The sequence below is a fragment of the Mustela nigripes genome, chromosome 6 (assembly GCF_022355385.1).
Source record: "Mustela nigripes isolate SB6536 chromosome 6, MUSNIG.SB6536, whole genome shotgun sequence".
NCBI lineage: Eukaryota > Metazoa > Chordata > Mammalia > Carnivora > Mustelidae > Mustela > Mustela nigripes.
The window spans coordinates 104,999,939-105,024,812 of record NC_081562.1 but is presented as its reverse complement, the minus strand read 5'-3'; the positions used below and the strand labels follow the sequence as shown (position 1 = coordinate 105,024,812).

General features: G+C 37.1%; 1 protein-coding gene across 14 annotated transcripts in view; it reads right to left on the bottom strand.

The window, feature by feature from the left end:
- WNK1 (WNK lysine deficient protein kinase 1) overlaps positions 1-24,609 on the bottom strand; it is a 149,128-nt gene extending 124,519 nt beyond the window's left edge. For all 14 annotated transcript variants that reach the window (XM_059403871.1, XM_059403857.1, XM_059403860.1 and 11 more), the window contains exon 1: positions 23,766-24,609. In XM_059403871.1, the coding sequence (XP_059259854.1) occupies positions 23,766-24,524 (759 nt within the window). In that variant the 5' untranslated portion in view covers positions 24,525-24,609. The remainder of the gene's footprint in view (positions 1-23,765) is intronic.
- Positions 24,610-24,874: the final 265 nt, after the last annotated feature.

The following is a 24,874-nucleotide window of genomic DNA, read 5'->3' as shown; positions in this document are numbered from 1 at the left end:
CACTAAATCAGACCGAATTTTTTTGTGATCTGTATACCTCACTCTATATAAAACATTATAAATATTTTAAGAGATCTCATTTAGAGTGAGAACCATATGCAAATATTTCATTTCCATCTCCTGACAAATAAATCTTCACCAATAACTAAGTCAGTAAGAGAAGAAAAATGTAAGGACTGATGACTAAACATAAGTGATCTCTACAAAGAGCTAAAAAGATTAAACATTGAAAATAGGAAGCAGATCATAACACTTCATACTATGAGCAAAGATTTATTTCTACATCCTCTCTACCAATATCCATAACTCATAATACTTGCGAAGAATGCCCCGCAATTCCTCAAGTTATTTCTATAAAGAAAAATCATTGTTTACACTTAATTCTGTTAATGATTACCAACAAAATGCAGATTTTAAAAATCACTAAATATTGGGAATAGCAGAGCTATAAAGTTATTTCGTCTGACTTCTGAGCCTTATAGAAGTACACAGTAATTGCAAACAATGTAAATACAGGGAAGGGGAAAGGGAAACTGACTGAGGCAAGTGTCCTTTACACCCTAAGAGAAATGTCCTATTTTTTATTTTTTTAAACCTGTACATGTACTAGAGACATTTAAAAATCCAATATTCTTAATCTACAGTCCAGCCAATTCGCAAGATTGAATGTGAATTTTTCTCTTAAAAGATTAAGGGAGGGACTCCTGGATGGCCCAGTCAGTTAAGCACCTGCCTTCCGCTCAGATGAGGATCCTAGGGTCCTGGGATGGAGTCCGACATGAGACTCCCTGCTCAGTCAGGAGTCTGCTTCTCTTTCTGCCTGATGCTCCTCCCCCTGCTTTGTGCTCTCTGATAAATTAATTAATCAAAAAAAGAAGATTAAGGGAAGAGGAATTTATAAATATGTGTACATCTGTATATGCTTAAATTATGCCGACCGCAACATAACAGAGATTGTTTCCCCAACAGGGAATTCTAACTCTGAAAGCAAGCACCAATCACATGCCAAATATAAGAGATGCCAAAGTTCATTCACTCATTTTTCTAAAATAAAATGAAAATAGGCAAAGCCCTAAAATCACGATGCAGTGTGAGCCAGGGCTATGCGGGCAGGGCGCCTGGAGCCAATCAGCCCCCAGCCAGGGGTACAGAGTGTAAGGAAGACGACGTAGATGGTGGAGCTCAGGGTGTGTGTGGGGGAGGATGGGGGGCAAAATAAATTTTAAAAGATCATACTCACAGGTATAAAAAATCTAGATGTGAAATACTATTAGACAATAGTCCTGTTCTAGTTTCCCACAGATCAACTAAACAGTTTAAACAAAATTTAACCTTCATTTATAAGCAATGACATGAAATCACTTAGGTTGGAATGTAATTCCTCTTAGATGAAAATATAATTTAAATCATTAGGATTAGGATTAGGATTTCCTAAATCATTAGGAAACCAGGAGCCAGCTACCACTTACAGAATTCTAGCTAGGGCACTAAATAAGTGAAATCTGAAGTCTTTCTAAATCAACTAACAAGGTATCTATCCATCACCAAAACTTCTAAATTATGTTTGAGTCATATTTACCTGTGGCTACAACTCAAAATTAAATACTACTAAAAGGTCAAGTTTAATACTACAATCCTGTCATATATCTCAAGACACAAAGACATACCAAAAATAGTGTAAATTTTTGGAAGCCAAACATTCTAAAGTTTCCTGAATTTGTACTAAATTGTTTTTAAAATAGATACATGTAATATTAACATTTGTTTCCTCGAGTAACTACAAGGAACTTTCATACTAAATATTTACCATTTATCATTTCAAAAGAAATACCATACTTATAAGAAAGTTTTGCTTTCACTGTTTCTCTTCAAATGCTTCTTAGCTCAGACTAATGAGAAATTATATAGCTGGTAATAGTTCTATGGTAGACCTTATCTAGCTGTATCTCAAAATTCGAACAGATTACGTTTGGCTCAGTAACAGGAGCATCTATGCTTCCATGATAAAGATTTGTCTTTCTCAAAGAAACCAATCTAACTCTTTAGCTATTTAAAAACTGCAAATGAGGGGGTGCCTGGGTGGCTCAATACGTTAAGCATCTGCCTTCAGCTCAAGTCATGGTCCTGTGGTCCTGGGATGAGCTCCGCATCAGGCTTTCTGTTGGAAGTGGTCTGCTTCTTCCTGTCCCTCTACCCCTCCCCCTTCTTCCTGCTCTCTTTCTTTCTCTCTCGCTCACGCAATCTCTCAAATATTTAAATAAAATCTTGAAAAAATAATAAAAAATTAAAACTGCAAATGAAAAACCACCAATGCTGACTGATTTTTATACACTGAGAATAACTAAAAGTCAAACTGTAATCATCAGGTAGGATAATCAGTCTCATAAAAGTCAAACTGTACATCATGGAATGAGTTTTAATACATGCACATAATTTTCAATAAATCACAGAACAGTGGTAAGAAAAGATCATCTCTCCAATCTTTTGTCTTCAACACTTCTGAAGAGGTACCCAATTCTGGGAGGCATTTGTAAACATTCTAATCAACAATTATGACACTAACACAGGTTTGTTGGTTAATTTCCTAGTTCATATTCTTACCTAGATCCCTATTTTATTTTATTGCCTCTTGGAAATCATTGGAATACCATACAATTTCTTTCTCAAAGCACTAGACCAGCTACAAATGCCATACACAGGAGGAACACATTGAGATCCAATTTTAATTTCATATACTTCAAACACCAGATAAAAAAACGGAAAAATTGGGGGCCTGGGTGGCTCAATGGGTTAAGTCTCTGCCTTCTGCTCAGGTCATGATCTCAGGATCCTAGGATCAAGTACCACATCCGGTCCTCTGCTCAGCGGGGAGCCTGCTTCCCTCCCTCTCTCTCTCTCTCTGCCTGCCTCTCTGCCTACTTGTGATCTCTCTCTGTCAAAGAAATAAATAAAATCTTTTAAAAAAAACTGAAAAATTATCAATTTGGTCTTTAGATCATACAAACAACTTGAGCTATTCCTATTAGTGTGTACTACAAGATAATTACGAAGTCTGAAGAGAAGCATGCTAGCTTTTAAAACACAAATGAAAAGGAAACAAAAAAGAAAAGTTCCATGCTCAACTTCCATTTCTACCATGTGCTACTTGTGATCTTGGCAAATTATTTAACTTTTATAGCCTCTTCACCTATAAAATGATTGAGTTCTATAAGAATTAAATGAGAATATATGTAAAACACAGGACCTGCACCATAAATAGTTCCAAATCCCCAGCCCTTTCCCAAGTCCTTTAAAAACAAATGCATATACACTTCAAATTTCTCATAAACCTCACATTGGACTCTAGAAGCAACTGGTAATAAAAACAGAATTTGTCACTAGGATGCCTTGCTGGCTCAGTTGGAAGCTCATGATCCTCTTCATCTGAGTTGTGAGTTTGAGCCCCTCACTGGGTATAGAGATTACTGAAATAAATAAACTTAAAAAAAGAAAATCCAATCACCATTAAAAAAAAAAAAGCCACAATCTGTCACAATAAGACAGAAATTTAAAGACAACTAAATTAAAAACTATTCTGTGTCACCAGAAGTCATCTTGCTCAATGTGCCATTTACCTCATCACAGTAATCTGTTAATTTACTCTCTAAATACTAATAAAAACACAGAAATGAGAGAATAACCATAATGTAACTGTAAAATTTTAAACACTGATGAGTTGGGAAAAATAAAAGGAAAAATAAACATTAAAATAATCTACTTCTGTGTTAAATTAAAATTTGGATCATAATACTCTAGCATAAATACACTCAAAAAGACAATCCAATTTTTTAATACGAAGATCAGGAGATAAGTTAGGAATTCATTTATTAACTTTAGAGTGAAGACTCACTATAATTAAATGTATGAAGAAAATAGAATCAATTACAATACAAAAGAACTGGAAGACATGCCACAGACTGATAAATTATTGCAAAAGATATATCTGGATAAAGGACTATTACCAAAATATATAAAGAACTCTTAAAGCTCAACAGTAAGAAGGGCACGTGGGTGTCTCAGTCATTAAACATCTGCCTTCGGCTCTGGTCATGATCCTAAGGTTCTGGGAGTCAGGCTCCCTTCCTCTGCTTCTCCCTCTCCCTGACCCCCCATTTGTGCTCACTTACTCGCTCTCTCTCTCTCAAATAAATAAAATCTTTAAAAAAAACCCTCAAAAATAAAAAAACAAATAACCTGATTAAAAAATGGGCCAAAGACTTAACAAACACTTCACCAAAGACAGACAAATGGCAAATAAGCATCTCAAATTATATTCTACATAAGTCACCAGGAAAGTGCAAATTAAAATATTAATGATATTTATTTTTATATTTATCCATATTTATCCATAACTGCCAAAACTTGGAAGCAACTGAGATGTCCCTTAGGAGATGAATGGATAGACTGGTATACACATGCAATGAAATATTATCCAGCATTAAAAAGAAATGAGCTCTCAAGTCATGAAAAGGTTCCATGGAATAACCATAAATGCAGATTACTAAGCAGAAGCAGCCCATCTGAAAAGACTATGTGTATTGTATGATCCTATGTATGTGACATTCAGGAAAAGACAAAACTATGGAAACAGTAAAATGATTTGTAGTTGCTAAGAGTGAGGGTGAAAAAAAGATGAATAGGGACAGCACCAAGGATTTTTTTGAGGAGTGAAAATACTCTAAATGATATAATAATGGATGTATGTAATTATACATTGTCCAAACCCACAGAATGTTTAACATCCTAAGAAAAAAAGCCCTAAGGAAAAACCACGGACGTTGGGTGGTTATGATGTCTCAGTGTAGGTTCATCCTCGGTTAAAAAAAGAAAAAGATACCACTCTGGTCAGTGATGTTGATATGGGGGAAAACTATGAATGTGCAGGGGCAAAAAGGTGTATGGAAAAATATCCGTACCCCTCTCTCAATTTTATTATAAATGTAAAGCGGCTCTAAAAAATTAATTCTAATGAAGGAAAAAAGAGAATATCACATTACTGACACTCAATTCCCAGCACTGAAAAAGATTTTCCAAAAATATAACAAAGGATTATTAATTTTGCTTTGAAGAATTTAGGAAATTGATTATAGTAGTAAGGCATCTGAAAGTAGGCAAAATATCAAAAGACAAAAGAATATATAATTCATCATTAAGTACATGGGCAAAGTTCTTAAGAAATAAAATATAAAGCAATGAGAAGTTTTTAAGAAAACAGTATTGATAAATAAAATGGGTCTCACTTGGGGCACTGAAATATACATGAGCATCTCTCTTGGAAACAATCTGATTGTAGAAAATATTTAAATGTTCATAGCCTTAGAAACCAATAAATTACATTCTGAAATTTAATCCTAAAAAAAAAAAAAAAGTCTAAATAGTGAAATCTGAGGTATTAATTTGGGTTTTGCTCACAAGGCAATAGGCAGATTCCTTTCCTCCATTCCAAAGCCACTGTCTCAAGGTCTTTTATATTATTTTAGAACCAGCAGTTAGAAGACAAGTCCTTCATCTGGATTGTTTGAGAAACCCCAGGCCCAAAAAGAGAAGTTCTGCTGGAGTACTAGAGAGGGAGGGGGTGGAAAGAATGAAGAGTTGAAGAGATAGAAATTGGGGGGAAACAAGGGACTTAAAGGATTCAGATCAATACCCCTGTCCCCCACTGGGAGTGGCATGTGGAAGAAGAGGATGGGGATGCAGTGGAGATAAGAGAGAGACAATGATAGTAAAATTTGTTTTGGAAAATTTGATGAAAGATCCTACTACTCAAGGTTCTCTGTAAGTTGGCCTTCAAAAGAACCTTTCAGGCTTATATAAACAGCATGTCACTGACAAGCAGTGTAGATGCTAGAAAGCCCTTTCCTGATAGTGTTCTAGAATAAATGAAACTATCCAAAGACGGGGGGAAGGAGGAGTTATACAAGGGAATAATGACCAATGAAATCAGGTGAAGTCACAACACAACATGTTAAATTTTGGTAAAAATGGGAATATATTTCACGGTTACAACCTTAGCAGGTTAGACTCATGCCTACTGTATGTGTATAAGAAAAAACATAATAGCAACAATGGGGTTAAATCATGGTGTTTCTGCCTAAGAACTGCTGTTAAACGCCCCTGTCAAAAAGGTTTATATTGATTCTTATGTTCCAGTGAATTATAAAATTATCATGAAATAAAATTATATGTACACATACACTTACGATCCCAGCAGAACATAAATTCTGCGAGGGGCAGGGTTTTCCTCTATTTGCCAACTAAGATAGTACCTGGCACATAGGAGGAAATTAATAAATAGTTACTGAATAAATATAAAACCCATCTAGGGGAGAGAGAAAAGGAAAATATTCCAAACTGATATACTGGCATTGTCTTTTAGTGATAGAACTTTAGTGGGGTTATTTTGGTTTCTATTTTTCCCTGTCTTCTAAGATGTCTCTGACTATATATTACTTCCATAAAGGAAAAAAATAATAATAATTGGGAAGTAATTCCCTCTAAATGCATTAAAATTTTCTATATTTTCGAGGCGCCTGGGTGGCTCAGTGGGTTAACCCTCTGCCTTCGGCTCAGGTCACGATCTCAGGCTCCTGGGATGGAGCCCTGCATCAAGTTCTCTGCTCAGTGGGGAGCCTGCTTCCCTTCCCCTCCTGCCTCTCTGCCACAAAAAAAAAAAAGAAAAGAAAGAAAGAAAGAAAAGAAATCCTGTATTTTCAAAACATCTTTGATAACCTCTAGAATAGATAGCTTAAAACTTAAATAAAGGAAGGACAGGAAGTAGAAAAAGCACACTAAAGCTGTTTCTCCTATAGTTTAGTCAATATACAAGACTAAACTTCCTCAAAGAACTTTCAGTGTACTAATACTTGGCTCTTAAAAACTGTACCAGTAGAATAACACTGTTCTAAAAACAAACTACTGATTTAAAATATTCTGACTATGCCCAAAATCATGAGGTAGTGAATGAACTTTCAGCAAATCTCTAAACAAAGGCTGACAGTGAAAAAATTAATCAGCTTTGCAATATATCAACAATGACTTTTAAACTTCTGTTCAGGGGGTGCCTGGGTGGCTCAGTGGGTTAAGCCTCTGCCTTCGGCTCAGGTCATGATCTCAGGGTGCTGGGATCGGGCCCCACATCGGGCTCTCTGCTCAGCAGGAGGCCTGCTTCCTCCTCTCTCTCTGCCTGCCTCTCTGCCTACTTGTGATCTCTGTCTGTCAAATAAATAAAATCTTAAAATAAATAAATAAATAAATAAAAAATAAACTTCTGTTCAGAGTGATCAAATGCATCAATGACCAATATCCTAGATGTAGTTGTAACTAAATGTTAGCATTTGTGGGCAAAATATTCTAATTGACTTTCTCTTGAGAATTAAAAGAAATACACAGTCAAGTAGGAATTCAAGTGTTATTACTCTTAATTTAAGATCAGAACGTTAGTTCTGAAACTGGTATCACAACTGCATGTGCAGTAGTAGTACTAAGTCTCAAAAACAATTATGACAGTGTACAAATAATACTTATTTTTATCTAAAATTTCTAGTTTTTAACATAAGAAATGTATTTTTCTGTGAGGAAAATCGGACAAATTATACCACTATACATAACAATCACAACTATGGGAACACACACCCCAATTAGGAAAACAGTATACAAACAATACTGGTTTTTTGTTTATTTTTTAAGATTTTATTGATTTATTTGACACAGAGAGAGAGAGAGAGACAGACAGACAGACAGCAAGAGAGGGAATACAAGCAGAGGGAGTGGGAGAGGGAGAAGACTTCCTGCTGAGCAGGGAGCTAGCTGGATGCGGGTTTCGATCCCAGGACTCTGGGATCATGATCTGAGCTGCAAGCAGACACTGCAGTTTTGCTATGGTTTTGCTATGCAGTAAAACAGGCAAACTATCACCATACAGTATGATCACACTATAAAAACAAAAATCAAACACGTAGAAAGTAGACTGTTCAAAATTGTAACAAGGCTTATCTCTGGATGAAGGGATTCACTGGTCATTTTTATTTCATTTTTCCTCTAATTTCCTAATTTTTATAACAAGAATATATTACTTCTATAAATGTTTTTCTTAAAAATCTTTTTTGTACATGATTTAAGGATGGTCACAAAACCCAGCTAGAAATAAGTGAAGTTATAACTTTGATAATAGGAGTCAAAATCAAATCAGCATTTTCTAAACAATGACTATCAAAAGAACCTTATATAAAGGAAAGTAGGCTTCTATGGTTATTAAATTACCATCTAGCTTTTGAACAGCATTACCTTGGCATCTCAGATATTTTATAATTTCATTAAAACAAAGCACCTAAGACATTTTCATTAATCTTTTCACCCTTACTTATTGTACAGGAAGAACTAGGCATGAATGAACTATTTTGGAAAAAGTTAACACAAATAGTTGAACTACAAATACTGCTTTTATAAGCAAAAGATATGAAAAATCAACTCAACTTTTTCCTCAGTGTCATTAAAATATGAATATGGGCACTAAATTAGTTAATAAGTTTAAAGAAACACAATGGCCAGAAATAATTAAAGAATATAAATAAAGCAGCAAGTTTATGTGTTTAGTATATATCCAAACATGTATTAGCAGTTTATGTGAAATAAACAAGAGTATTTACCAAGTATTTCAAGATACTTGCAATAAAAACTGACTTCGAATATTTTTAGCAACTAAAATACCCAAAGAACAAGACCATAAGAAATATCATTTCTAATACAGCTATGCTGGTTAAGTAATAAAATATAAGATAAAATTTTAAAGGACTAAATGTCAATTTTCATAAAATAGATATTAAAAGCACCACAAACCAAACAGAAAAGACTTCAAAAACCCAAATTTCTTTGTTCAGCAACAGCAAAAGAATTATGGTTTGTAAAGGGTACTAATAAAAGAAACCACAGAAAGGAAGGCCCTAACATTTTTTTTTAAAGGAAGTAGTATACTTAATTTACTGTAGCATCAGCTCCTTTACATTTTATTTTAACAGACTAGTCTAGGTCAGAGATGGCCAGAAAAACAATGTGAACTATACATGCAATGTTAAATTTTCAAGTAGTCACATTCTTAAAAGTAATAAGAATCAGCTGAAATTAATATTTACCCAATATATCCAAACATGATCATTTCATGTAATCAATTTTTTAAATTGGAATATTTTAACTTTGTTTTTTACTAAGTCTTCAAAATTTGGTGTGCAATTTACACACGCACATCTCAAATTGGATGCTAAATATTCTGAAAGTTTTATTTACTTATATGAGAGAGAGCAAGAGTGCACACACAAGCATGGGCAAGTGGGGGGAGGGGCAGAGGGAGAGGAAGAGAAGAGAATCCCAAGCAGACTCCCTGCTGAATGTGGAGCCTGACCCGGGGCTCAATCCCACGACCCATGAGTTCATGACCATAGCTAAAATCACCAGTCGGACCCTTAATGGACTGAGGCCCCTGGATGCTAAATTTTTATCAGAAAAACCACAGAAAACAGATACTGAATTTGATAACTAAGACTCACAGAATTTATCTGCATTTATTAGGAATGATTTTGAATGTGAGTGAGGTGATTACTGCAAACTTCTCCTATGATTTCAAAGTAAAAACAGGTCAGTTTATATCACTTGTTGTCCTTTAAGGCTAAAAAGTGCACATCATATCCCCAAAGCAACAGTAGAAAGACTGTCAAAGTAAAAACAGTAAATTAATTTTAAAAAAGAGTACCACTGCCAGAGAGGAAGATATTAGAGGAAAGGATGGCAGCTCTGTTGTAGTGAGAAGGGTCCCAAAGGGGACTTCAGCCCGGTTGAGCTAAGAGGTTATATTCATATTCATATTTTTACTCTCAATACTTCTGACACCAACTGCATGGGATTTCTCACACCAGCAACAAATTTTTCAATTCTCTGGAAGTCATTCCTGACACTAACTACCTGAAGTTAGTGCAAAGCATACAGATTAAGGGCTCAGTCCCACAAAAGTGCCCCCACTTCAGATGATAGCTCCAAGTCCCAGGATAACTGCCACCTATACTTCTGACCAACGTCCTCACATTTGATAATTTGCTTGAATGGCTCAAAGAACTCAAACAGTTTACTTACTAGTTAATGCTAAAGGATACAGTCTAAAGTCAGCCAGACGGCAGATATCACTCTGGAAATTCCAAGTTTACAAGTTCTGTGTCAGGAGCCAGGGCAAAGATCAAATATATATTTCTTATTATGCCACTTCCATATAAACAGGAGCTCTGCAAATTCGTCCATATATTTAGCAAGATCAGAACTGAGTTTCTCACTACTGGAGAAGGGAAGCATACATGTAGGAAAAGGGGAAAATTATAATGAACTCTATGTTGAACTGGAATTAGATCTATCAATGTGAACTTGATATATACACATATTAAATGTGTATATACACATTTATATATATACACTTATAAGAAAAAGAGCACAAACACTCATGCATACATATAAATACTTCCTAACTCTTCACTAAAAAATCTCGTAACAGTGATGTCCCAGTAGCCGTGAGTACACACTGCTTTCCGAATCCTATTCTATACTATAAGGAACCTGCTTCCTTTGGAGAAATGGCTTCCTTTGGAGAAATGGCTGGTCCATTTTTTGTGCAAAAACTAAGAACATCATCAAAAAACGATAGGGGCATGTTAATAAAAAGGACACAGAAGGCAGCTTCTGGCCCAATCTGGGACAACTGTTAAATATTTCATAGTAAAAAGGCTTTTTTAAGGTATTAGTATATCTATCACATAAAGACAAGAGGAAAAAACTTCTGTTGTGTAATAGTTAGCTAAGTACTGGTTGTTAAAGAAGTCATCTTGTGACCAGGGTTAAGGATGACAGATGTTTAAAACATTAAATAAGATATTCAAGCAGAGTACATACACAGTAAGATCTGAGAAAGCCTGTAATAGTGGCATTTATGGCAAATAGGGAAGTTTCACTTCTATCCTTACAAGAGGGATAGAAAATGGTCAAGATTCTCCCCAGCAGAATATCACTATGCCCCACCCCTCCACTTAATGTGAGGCGGAGGAGTATCTCTAGAGATAAAGATGCCGGTACTAATGTAACACAGACAATTTGTCCAACAAAAGTAGTATCTAAACTAGTACCTCCATATAACAGGGTGCCTGGTCAAACAGAACAAATATTTAAGTTGAGATCCTACCATTTAAAAATTGTTGGTGGCTTTTTTTTTTTTTTTTTTTTTTTGGTCTAGCAGAAAAGAGGAATGCACCTGAGCATCAATCATCTTCTTTGTTCTGGGAAGAACGATTTGAAATGGCCCTTCTCAGTAATGTAATCGAGGCAAATAGATTCTCTTTTGTCCTAGAGAAGGTCCATACCAGGCTCTATTTTGACTTGATAAAAGCATCCCTACCAATAATATTTAATGGTACTGAGCTAAGAGAAAGTGCATAGAAATATGCAAAAAAAGGGGGAGGGGGCTTTCTTAGGTAAGTGTGCAGACTCCAAGGCCTTTCAAGTTTGCCGTTATTAGAAACTGATAGACTTAAATGGCCCTAAAGGAGGTCCACTGGCTGGGAAGTTTCCCCCATCCTCAACATCTACAATAACGCAACTTACCTTGAAGGAAGACAACAAAAGCCTAAACCTATGCCTAGGATGAAAGAAGGAAGCTGAAAACCCCTACAGACCCAGTTACTCTAAACAAAACAAGAACATTTTGAACAATCTGCCACACTTTGAGGCGAGATCTTATGTGCCAAAACATGTATTACCCCTGGTATAAAAGGGGAAGGAACTGTCTGACTTCAAAGAACCATTTTAGTCTAAAGAACATCCAGGAATTCAGTCTTATGGGATGACACGCTTATTAGTCTATCCTGGTATATACACAGGCCAATAATATCAACTGATACACTTTAAGTGTTTTGCTAAATTAATACAAAGTTTTGATATTTCAAGAAGAAAATCTCACTTATTTGGAAATCTTACTAGAGGTGAGATAACATCTTATTCCCATAACAATGCTGAATAAATGAAACGTTCCAGGGGATTTCAAAACATAATTATGTAATTTAAATGAGACTTCTACTTGGAGCTCATACGGACAAGAGAGCCAAATCCTTCTCAACAGTATATGTAATATGTCAAAGTACACAGTGGGGGAGGGGAGGTAAAATTCTTTTAAAAAATCAAGGAAAGGGACGCCTGGGTGGCTCAGTTGGTTAAGCAGCTGCCTTCGGCTCAGGTCATGATCCCAGCGTCCTGGGATCGAGTCCCACATCAGGCTCCTTGCTTGGCAGGGAGCCTGCTTCTCCCTCTGCCTCTGCCTGCCACTCTGTCTGCCTGTGCTCACTCTCGCTCCTCTCTTTGACAAATAAATAAATAAAATCTTAAAAAAAAAAAAAAAAATAAAAAAATAAAAATAAAAAATCAAGAAAAAAAGTCAATTCCTAGCATCAGCATTAAGAACTAAACTAACAAACTATAACTTAAATCTCTAAAGTAAATAAAACTAAGTCCTATGGAAGTTTTACAATAACAATTAACAATGCTGATCTATTCATTACGTACTCCAATATCCTTAATTCTGCTTTCCCGGTTGAGTAAAAAAATCGCAATGGTGCCTAACAATTTTAGGAATTTAATTAATTTTTACTAACAATGTAATACTAGAATATGAACAATCTTTATACACAGAAGTTTCTAAAGACCATTGACAACACTATCTACTAACACTACAGCCATTCAATTTATCTGTTAGATGGAAATTTGATACTCATAGGCCACAGAAATAACACTGCTTTACCTTAAATACTTAAGTCTGTGATAACCAATGCATGTAAATAGCATCTAAAAAACTCTGAACGTTGGGACGCCTGGGTGACTCAGTCCTTAAGTGTCTGCCTTGGCTCAGGTTGTGATCCCACGGTCCTGGAATCGAGCCCCCCATGGGACTCCCTGCTCCCTGCTTCTCTCTCTCTCCCACTCCCCCTGCTTGGGTCTCCTCTCTCACTGTGTCTCTCTGTCAAATAAATAAATAAAATTTTTAAATCAAAATAAAATAAAGAAAATAAAAAACTCTGAAAGCACCAAGAAGTTAATTAAAAAGACTCTGTCATCTCCCTCCTTACAGAATCTACATATAAATACTGGCTAAAAGAACATTTCTTTCTTTTTTTTTTTTTAAAGAACATTTAAATAGAGATTTATTTCATAAAGTGAAATATAAAGGTGTAAGATGCTCAATGATGAATTATAATTAGTAAATAAAGCAAAAGGACTTAGAATTCTACAAGAATTCAAATTCTTCCTGATTTAACTGAAGTATTCTGCAGTGGAAAGAAGAAGATATGCCATGATCTTTGGTTATTAAACCTAAGTTAGTTTCTTCAAATATAAAATTAAGAAAATATCTGCCTTGTACTGTGCCTGTTACAAAAAGAAGCTCTCATTAGATAGTATTTAGTTATTATTAATACCTTTCCAGATTAATTAGCAAGGAACACTTTGCAAAAAAGGCCTAAAGAAAGGTATGCAGTATTTGGGGCTTTTGTTATAGAAAGGTCCATTTTTTACCACATTCTAGAAACAGTGCAGTAATTCAGAATCTTTCTTGTAATAAAATTTTAATTGAAATCTGGCTGTTTCTTCAAGTGAAACACAAAAATGGTCATTTCAGAGATGCTCACTTAAAAAATATATATCACCATACTATTATGTAAATGAAACATGAGGGCCAGTGATTATAGGAGAGAAAAAAACTGTTTAACCAGAACATTCCTTCCAATGAGTATTCTCATAAGTATTCTGGGCATTAGCTGATAAATAGCATGAAGTAAGAAAACATGAAAACTTATTTGGACTAAATCTAACTATCCACAAAAAATAACCAAAACTAAAATAATTAGCTTAGAACAAAACCTTAAGATAGATACCGAGGCAGAGAAAATACTTTATTTCAATGCTTCAAGTTTTAAAGACCTTTCCTTGCTTATCTATAAATCTCATCCTTGATCATGCCTTCCACTTAGCCAATTTTTCGTGCCCCATACTCATTCAAACTTGTCTGAATAAGAGAAATAGCCTACTCTGTTATCTCTAGTTCCTAACCTTCCTGAGCTATTCCCTTAAATCCACTGCAAATTCTCCACTATTCTGAAACTGTAAGAGTACCAAATACCTGGAGCAAATGTGACATAAATGTTAATCTGTTGATTCTGCATGTAAATGTGAGTTTGTGATAACATCCTTTATATAGCTCTTCCCCAAAAAAGGAACAACCATTTTTACTTCATTAATACAGAATATATTTTTGAAATATGTAACTTAAGTTATAAAGGCAACATACTCTGCATGTGTGTGGTGTGTGTATTTGAAGAGGTGAGGGAACAGCAGAGGGAGACAGAGAATCTTAAGCAGGGTCCATACCCAGTGCACAACAGACCTCACAATCCTGAGATCATGACCTGAGCCAAAATCAGGAGTCAGACACTTAACCAACTGAGCCTCCCAGGTGCCCCCCAACACTGTATGTTCACGATGTGTAAATTACATCTCAATGAAACTGTTAAAAATACACACACACAAACACACACGCACCCTCGTGTTACCCCAAGATTTAGATACAACATGTTCCCATAGAATTTCCTGCAAGGATGTAAATGCTCTACATCTGTGCCGTCCAACAGGACAGGCACACATGGCTTTTGAGCACTTGAAATATGGCTAGTGTAACTGAAGAACTGAGTTTTAAAATTTTATTTCATTTTAATTAAGTTAAATAGCCACAGGAGGCTAGTGAACAGTATATAAATCAAGGATGTTACCAGTGACTTACATTTACCCATGTTCACATCCCCTCTCTTAGATAATACTGAATTTTGTTAAGGATTTAATAGCCAAATGCGATAAATTTCCAAAGTCTAACTAATCTCTGTAACTCCTTTCTAGTTCTTCTAAAATCTGTTCTCCAAAACTACTACTATGCAAATTGGACTTCTCTACTACATTCTTTTCTTAAAATTTTATTCCCTTGATGCTACCATTCTTCTAGTGTTCTATTTAGTTCAACCCCTGGGTTCTTTTTTACCTTTGCCCACCCACTAATTATTCCTATTCTGCCCCAGGAAAATTATCCTCCCCTGTCTCTTACTCTGTTTTTCTCTGTATATTTATATGTATCCTCTCCCTAGATGATTTCTTATTATTTCAGCCGACTGAATGACTAACATAGACATTTGGGCATCTATAGCTTTACCTTGGACCTATTTTTTGAGATTCAGTGCCTAATGAACTTCTTCATGGAGGTTTCCCAAGTACCTCAGGCTTAATGTATCAAATTGAATGTATCTCCATAGCCTTTCCTCTCCCCACAAAAATAAAATCCCTAATTCTTATTCCTTCCCTCAGCTGACAGCACAATCATCTATTCCTACCCTTTTATCTGTGCTTCATTTTTGTCTCCAAATGCCAATTCATCACTAAACTCTGAATATTTTATCTCCGAAATATGAAGATTCCTTTCTCTACTACTGCCCTCATTCAGGCTGTAGAAACCTCATACTCATATCCCTAACTAAACTCTATACATCCCTTGTATTCCTTAAACCCATTCTCCACAATTAGTACCATGCAAATCTACTTACCTTCTTCGTTTATAATTCTTTAGTTACTCTCCACTGCCAATAGCTGAGTTTATTTGTGTGGAAGGCGTGTGTAGAAGATTCAAAGAGCATGTAAATATAAACATGATAATGATTGCTAGGAATTCTTCAAAATGTTAAAGAGATGACCTGTGCATTCCAAATTTATCTTAATCCACAATGACCTAACAGTCCAAGCAAGGAGAGTATCCCCATAGAAATGGATATATCAAGTTATTTAGCACAAAACTACTAGCCATTAAGATGATCTTGTCAGGGGCTCAGTTGGTTAAGCGGCATGCCTTCTGCCTTCGGATCAGGTCATGATACCAGAGTCCTGGGATTGAATCTCACATCAGGCTCCCTGCTCAGCAGGAAGTCTGCTTCTCTCTCTCTCTCTTTATATATATATCTGTCTCCCCTCCCCCTACTCATGCTCTCTTGCTCACTGTCTCTCTCTCTCAAATAAATAAAATCTTAAAAAATAAAATGATCCCGTCATTATCCCAAGCAAGTTGTTTACTTCTATTAGTAGAGAAAATGATCACCAATAATGATTTGATTTACTAATTAGTTTCATCTCTCACTGTTTGGTTTATGTATTTTTGTGTTAGTTTGTGTTTAATTAACACAAGACCATCCACTATGCACATACTGACCAAAAAAAAATCATTTGTCTCTGAGAAGCAGAACCTTGGCTGCACATTTCTATAGAAATAATTTTTTCTTAACTAACAGGAAAATACCAACTAGATTTCTAAACACTCTTTAAAAATTATTCCTAAATTCTTAAATTTCTTAAGAATTCTTGAATTCCTAGAAAAACTGTATTTGCTTTTAAGGACAGTTTACCTGAAGGTTCCTTCCTAAAAAATCATTAAGCACATTCATTTAGCATAACACACTTAATATGTCAATCTTGCAATGCCAAGATTCAAGTCACAATGCCAAAAAGCAAATTCTTCATGAAAGTCCATCTGAAAGGCACCTGGGTGGCTCAGCCAGGTAAGTGTCCAACTAGTAATTTTGGCTTAGGTCATGATATCAGGATTGTGAGGTAAATTGTGTGGTGGGCACGAACCCTGCTTAAGATTATCTCCCTCCCTCTGCTCCCCACTCAAAAAAAAAAAAAAAAAAAAAAAAAGAGAGAGAGAGAGAGAGAGAAAATAAAGCCCATCTGAAAAATCTAAATTAATATAAATTAAGGTGGAGATAGGATCAATTATGTCAATCAAAAAACCAAGCAAATTACTGACATCATTCCTCTCATGTAGACTATCATTAACCAACCTTTTAAAAAGTACACACAAGGGGCGCCTGGGCGGCTCAGCGGGTTAAAGCCTCTGCCAAAACTCAGGTCATAATCCCAGGGTCTTGGGATGGAGCCCCCACATTGGGCTCTGCTCAGCAGGGAGCCGGCTTCCTTCCCCCCTTCTGCCTGCTTCCTTGTCCCCCTCTGCCTGCCTCTCTGCCTACTTGTGATCTCTATCTGTCAAATAAATAAATAAAAATCTTTAAAAAAAAAAGTACACACAATATTAAGTCTACACCTGATAAAGACAACACACTCTCCCAAATAAAAGCACTCTAAAGAAGAGCTTCTGGCAACTTCTCTTCAGTCTGAAAAGCTTCTCCCATTTGTCTTAAGATTTGATAAAACTCCTAAAATTGAAAAACCAAAAAGCTCCTAAAACTCAACTTTTTTTTTTCTAACTAGAAACTTTATTTTATTTTTTACTAACTTTTATTTGGGTTAATCCAGTTGAGGTCAATTAGGAAAGGGTGGGGATTGAGGAAAGAATCTGTCAATATTAGAATCTGGGTGCTATTCTCTTCCAGACTTTTAAAATTTTGCTTTTTAACTCTTACAGAGCTAAATAAAGTAGTGAAAAAAGGAATTATATCATCTTTCCAATGCAGCTTTTTTTAAACTCAATTATAATTCCAGTGCCTTTTCCCCAATTTTCTACTGCATGTCCTAAAGACCAACTTTAAGAAGTTTAAAATATCCCACCAATTTGTAACAAGTGACAACATAAGTCCTTTAAAATATGGATTTTTTAAAGCACCATTATCCTTTTATTATCTGTAACACTTTACAAAATACCTTCACATAGGTTTTCAGTTATCTTCAGCAATCCAGTTAAGTCATTATTACTAATAATAAATCAGCATTACAAATTTAAGTTCCTTACTCAGAGTCAGATAATTGAGTAACAGAGAACCTAATGTTCTACAACTATTTCTAACTTAGAAAAGAACATAGTATTTATTAAAGTATATTGAGAATCTACTTATATCTTCAAAGAGCTCAAGAACTAGTTAAGGAGACAGAATATAAACAATTTCGAATCATTCTGAAGAACACCTTAAGAATCCCAAAAGAAAAAAGATCTCAGCAAATTCTGGAAGGCTGGCATTTGAGAAAGTGACAGGTCATAAAATTACAAAGTTAGGCAGAGTCAGGTAAAGCTAAAGAATTTCAAAGCACTGATGACAACATGTTCAACTCCAAAGTTCCCACAAAAGAATGATAGCAACAGTAAGAGTTTTGCTACATGAATTTTCAAGCTTAAGAATAGACAAATCAAACAAAATGTTCACAAATATCCTCAAAAAGACAACCTAAAAATATGCTGTATCATCACAGTTAATACTTATGTGCGAGGCCCTGTCCCTAATGTTTTACACTTATATAATTCATTTAGCTGTTACAACAACTCTATAAAGTAGGTACTCTTATTACATTCCATTTTATCAATAGAAAACTAACACAGAAGTTGCCCAGTGACACAATCATTAGCAGAGTCAGAATTTGAATTCAGGCAGTTATGTTCTTAATGACTAATGACTATGTTACACTGCAGAAAATAATGCCCTCTTCAAACCTAAATTTAGGTCAGGCATAGTAAGTCTCACCTATGCCTGCACACTACAGTAGTCCTGTTAAGAAAAGAGAAAAAAAGAAAAAAACAAAAAATTCCTCAAATAAAATGCAAGATGCAAAAAATAAATAAATACAAAGAACTGCTACAGCAAAACCTAGTAACTATTATGAGTTTTTTCATGTTATACTAACATTTTCAGAAATTATAATTTGAGCATAACCACTCTTGCTTTTACAGCTTTATCTAAAAAAACTTAAGAGCTACTAGAAAACCCAAATAACAGGTTTAGAGTAATTTCTGAAAACGGGAGCTCAGTTTTAGTTCAAAGTTTCCATAGAGATTAAGCAGAATGACTTTCAGTGACCGGAATCTTGCACTAAAACATAAATATCAAGAAATGAACTCAATCACCGTACAAGAGATTCCTCATTTGTTTTACACAAAATCAACCTTACACTAGGAATAACTGTGATACTTAAGATACTTAAGGTGAGGGGAAAAAAGTAAAAGAAAAGGAAAACATTTAAACCCTTAACACTAAGAAAAGCATTGAAAAGTCAACTTAAATATAATTCTCAATTCCTGTACCACAAAAATTACTTCCTACAGCAATAAATTTACATAGAGTTTAAATCATACCTAACCAAAATTATGCTGTCTTGAATCGCACTGTCTCGTTAGGAGGGAAAAAGGATTACCTCAAACAAGTTACCAATAATTCTTTTTTTTTTCTTTTGCAACATTTTAAGTTACCAATAATTCTTTAATTTGCAAAGCAGCAACACTTGAGTTATCTCAATGTTGCCCATACTTATAAGTGATTGAGACTTTAAAATAAACAAGAAAAACCTCCAAAGACTATTCCCTGAAATCTTGTTCTGGGACTGAAAAATTACTGAAGATTCTTATCCTGAAAAACAAGGAATTTGGCACAAATGTAAAAAATAAAAGCAAAAAACACATCAATGTTCAAATGGAAAAGTCAGTTCAGGAGTTATGTTAAGAACTAAAGCAAAGAAATCACAGAACCATATCACATTTCTGCAGCATTGCTAAACTTTATAAAACATTAATAAAAACCTGTACACTTGAAACTAATGTAACATGGTGTGTCAACTACACTTCAACTTAAAAAAAGAAAATTAAGTTCAAAAAAATTAATATCATACTCATGATGAGACATGACCCTTAATTAACAACAACAACAAAAAGAACCCAGAGCAAAGCAAACACTGAGAACACTGGAGCTTAAACAAAATTTGACTTCCCCTTCCAAGTTGATCAGGAAACAATCTCATCAATATACAAAGTGAATACACAAAGTATCAAATTATCAAGCGAACTCTACAGAAGCAATTTGGGGAGAATGTACTTAAAGTGAAGTAAAATCATTTACAAATCTGTGTATAAATACATATTCATTAAAAAATTATGCTACATTTCTTAAAAAACTAAGCTCCGTACATAGAAAAGCAATGTAAACTCTGCAAAGTCCAGGAATAACATTTTCTGACCAAGGCAACTGAGTGTCAAAATTAAGGTACATCATTTGCCTAATAAAATCAAGTAAAGAAACCTACATCTTAAAAGACCAAAGTTAGGACTTAAGATCCTATGGTATCAAAGTATTAACTAATATTATTTACTAGGAATTGATACTTGTTTTAGTAGGTAACTATGCATACTGTGACTCTAAAAATTAGCCTGATGGAAACAAATTTGATTTGTATACCACATTCCCTCATTCTCCATCCCAAAAAAGTCTATTTACACATTTGAATTGATAAAATCAATACCCAATCCAAAGTACTGAATTTGATATGGTTATAGAATTCTGAAGAAATCTGACCGTGACTTCCACACCAAAATACAACTGCTTCATTTGAGATGTACTAATCAGCATCTACTAAACTACAAATGCTTTAACATTTCCCAAATCATTAGACCTTAGCCAGTTTTTTGGGGGGCTCCTAGGTGGCTCAGTGAGTTAGTTAAAAGTCTGCTTTCAACTCGGGCCATGAGCTCAGGGTCCTGGGATCAAGCCCTGAGCCCCATATCCGGCTCTCTGCTCAGCGGGGAGCCTGCTTGTCTCTCTCCCTCTGCCACTCCCCCTCCTTGTGCTATCTCTCTCACTGTTAAATAAATAAACCTTTAAAAAAAAAATCCTACCCAGTTTTTTTTTTTAAGATTTTATTTATTTGTTTGAGAAAGAAAGAATACTGAAGGAGGAAGGCAGACTCCCAGCTGAGCAGAGAGCCCAGCTCAGGGCTCAATCACAGGACCCTTAGATCATGACCTGAGCCCACGGCAGATGCCCAATCGACTGTGTCATCCAGGTGCCCTGATCCTAACCAGTTTAAAATTTGTCTTTTACCAGTCTAAGTAAGTCATTTACCTGCTCCATGATTTCAGGTTCTTTATTTATCCAGTAAGTAGTTGGGCAGAATAACCTATGATTTCTTACAATTTCAATACACTAAGATTTTTAACTCAACAACTGAATACAATATTTCTCCTACCTTCCTACAGACAAGTATGTATGTCAGGAGTATACTTCCAGTGAAAAAAGCTTTGCTTTTTTCCCAATGCTTTAGTAATCCCTTGACTTGTCCTTTAATTTGTATCCGAAGATAAGAACTCAAATACTCACCTAATGAACACATCAGACAAATGTCCTGGGTCAAGAAACCAAAAATGCTGCCCAACTACTGCTATTAAGGATCCTGGGGCTAGGAAAACCACATTTTAAAAAACAAAACAAAAAAATTATATAAACAGGGTCAAATGACACATGAAAGTTTCTAAAGCAGGGTACCACTCAATAAGCTAGGATTTATTTGGTTCTACAGCCAAATCCTCAACTGGCTTAAAAATAATATGGTGATATTATACATAAGGCATCAGATATTCTTTAATTTGACCATGCCCAAGTCTAGATATAGAACAAAAATCCAAAAAGCAATGAGTTCAAAGAAAAACTGAGAAGCTTAGACAAAATTATTATGACATTAGACAAACTGATTTTTCCACTGTATCATTAGTTCCAAGATAAATGAACAATAAAAAAATGCCAGGTGAGGGGCGCCTGGATGGCTCAGGTGGTTAACTGGCTGCCTTTGGCTCAGGTCATGATCCCAGGGTTCTGGGATCCAACCCCACAACAGGCTCCCTGCTGGGGGAGGGGCGATGTCTGCAGGTCCCTCTCCCTTTGACCCTCCCCTCCACCTTGTCCACTCATGCTCACTCAAATAAATAAGTAAAATCATTTAAAAATTCCCGGTAATTAAGGAAAACACACACATTACATTCTGATGAATCTTCAAAGTTAACTCATTGAAACTAACAAAATTAATCCATAAAGTGCTCAAAATTTACTTGGGCCCAGTCTTAAGAAAGTAAGGTAACCAATTAAAAAAATATTGATCTATAAAGCACCTCTTCAAATGTAAAACCTTACAAAAGAATAAAATCCAGGGGCGCCTAGGTGGCTCAGTGAGTTGGGGCCTCTGCCTTCAGCTCAGGTCATGATCTCAGGGTCCTGGAATGGAGTCCCACATCAGGCTCTCTGCTCAGCAGGGAGCCTGCTTCCCCCCTCTCTCTCTGCCTGCCTCTCTGCCTACTTGTGATCTTTCTCTGTCAAATAAATAAATAAAATCTTTAAAAAAAAAAAAAAAGAGTAAAATCCAGGGATCGGCAGCAATAGGCACCCCAAGTACAAAAGCAAAAAAAAAGTGTTCTCATGTAAACCAGAATTTTTGCCTGTAAACCAAAAGGAATCAGAACTACGTTTCTGAGTATGACTGACCTACAGGAATAAAGTTATAGTTTGACAAGATTTTTTTCAAAAAGGCCTGCACCCTTGCCCATATAAACCACCACAAAATTGATTAGTTTTTATTTCACAATGCCTTAGAAGTTCTATATCATTTACTGTAAAACTTAAGAAATTATTATGTTCCTAAAGAACTTGTCAGTTTTTAAGTTCACTTCCTTCCACACACTGACTTCCCTTCACTTTTGATATGGCCTTGGTCATTTGGAAGATGGCATTCAAAGGGTTAAGTGTTAACATATTAGTTCATGGATAAAATAAACTCCTAGATTACTCGGTCATTTTCATATCCTATTTTGATCCATTCGGTCCATTTTCCTGACAAGAAGAATATGAATAATGGCATTTTTCCTGTATACTGTAACTGACTTTTTCATTCAGTCTAACTCTGATTCCTCCAATAACCTCCGTTCACTTCCAGATGAAGGCAACATTCAATCAAGCAGCTATAGGTCAAACAACAAGTTGCCCAAACCTGGCTATTTAAACATAGAATATACTTGTCAACCAGAATGACACACCATTATTTACACCATGAAAACCTCCCTGAGAGGTTAAAAGCAAAGCATTGTGAGTCCTTTGGACTCTTGGGAAAGACTTACTTAAAAACCTTTCATAACAAGTTTAAAATAACCATAGTGACATTACAACTCTCAAAGCACTTACACAGTTTTACATGGGCTCTTGTACTAGTCACTGTATAGTGAATGGGATGAAGACTTACTAGTTTTAATTTATGCTGTCAGAGAACTCTTAGCTACCAAAAAGCTTAAGCATCATCAAGAGGGACAATAGCAAACACTTACTGTACCTTTCTAGTACGAAGGCATTTATCCAGAGAAGAAAGTCTTTTTCATAGTTTATATTAAATGCCTGTGCAATCACCAACTAAGATATAGGCCAAGTAAGGTCATTCAGGAACAAGGTCGTTCTTTCTTTAAAAGTACAGCCTGATCTCAGGCATGGAAACTCGCATGTAACACACCAGCAGCTCAACAGTGCAGAGCCTCCTGTGAGACTGAAATGCAAACTCAGAAACTTTCCCACTAACTTCGAGTTTCCTGCCAGACACTAAAAGAGTAACAAGTAGGTAAAGCGTTTGTACTAAGAAGATTTTCATCACTCCCCTCTAGTAGCAAACCTCTTTTTGGCTACCAGTAATTCTTATCCTACGTTGGTCATGCCCCAAATTCTACTTTCAATTCTTTCAAAAGTTGGCCTCCCACCTCTCCCATCGCCCCCGCGGAAGCGAACAGTTAAGAGAATGACCTGTAGAAGAGAAATTCAATCAACTGGATTCACCGAGCCAAATGTAGGTCCAAACCACCGTAAAATAAAGAAGTGGGGCTATACCTGCAGTTCACACCAGGCGACCTCCACAGTAGTTTCAGTGTCCAGACCTTTGTAGACGGTCTTAAAGGAGCCTCTGCCGATCTCGATGTCAAACTTGAGAAAGCGGCCATCATTGGACATTCCCACGGCCTTGGTCTCCAGCTCTTCGATGTCATCCTGTTGCTGGCTCCGTTCCTCCTGCGGTTCCTTGGCGCTGCTGCCGCCGCTGCCGCTTCTGGCCGACGGAGGCTCCTCTTTGCTCCCCACATGGTTGGGCGGGGACACTTGGCGATCTCTGCTGGTACTGCCGGGGGCTGTCGCGGCGGCAGGGCCCGCGCCGGCTGGCTCCCCGGGGGCGGCAGAGGCAGGAGGGAGCTGCGCTACCTGGGCAGCGGCGGTGGCGGTCAAGGTCTCCTCGCGGTGCGGCTCCGGCGGAGTACTCTGAGGCGCGACCGCCGACGCGGTGGGCTGGGGGAGAGGAAGGGGAAGGCCGGGCAGTTCCAGCGCCGTGGCGTTGGAGTCGCAGATGACGCTGCGGCGGAAGAAGCGGTGCTCCGTGGTGGTCGTGGTCGCGGCCGCGCCACGGCTGTCCTTGTCCATAGTGTGGCGGCGACGCCGGTACTCCTCCGTCCGGCCGGTCCCAGCGTCCGACGCCGCGCTGCCCAGTTTTTCTCCCACCGAGGAATCGGAGCTGGAGCCATTCTTGGCGGAAGGCGCCGGCGGCGAGAGGAACAGGGCGCTCGGAGTGCTGCTCTGCTTCTCTGCGGCGCCGCCAGACATGGTCGGTCCGAGGAGCGAGGCGAGCGGGCTCGGACTTGTGAATGAAGAGACGGCGAGGGGCCGAGCCCGCAGAGCGGCGGCGGGGTGCGGCTCCCGCTACGAGAGCTCCGGCTCCCGGCGGGGTCGGATGCGCCCGGACGGCTCCTCGCTCAGCACTGACAAGCCGCCCCGAAGGAGCGGGCCACTGGGCCCAGTTGCGGCGGCTGCTGCGGCTCACGAGGCGGGCTCGTCGGCGGGCGGTCGAGGAGCTGAGGCACGGGGGTTAGCGCCTCACGGTCCGCATCCATCCTGCGGCGAGCGGCGGCCGGGAAGCCTGGAACAGCAGAGGCGCCGCAGTCATGAGGGGCAGG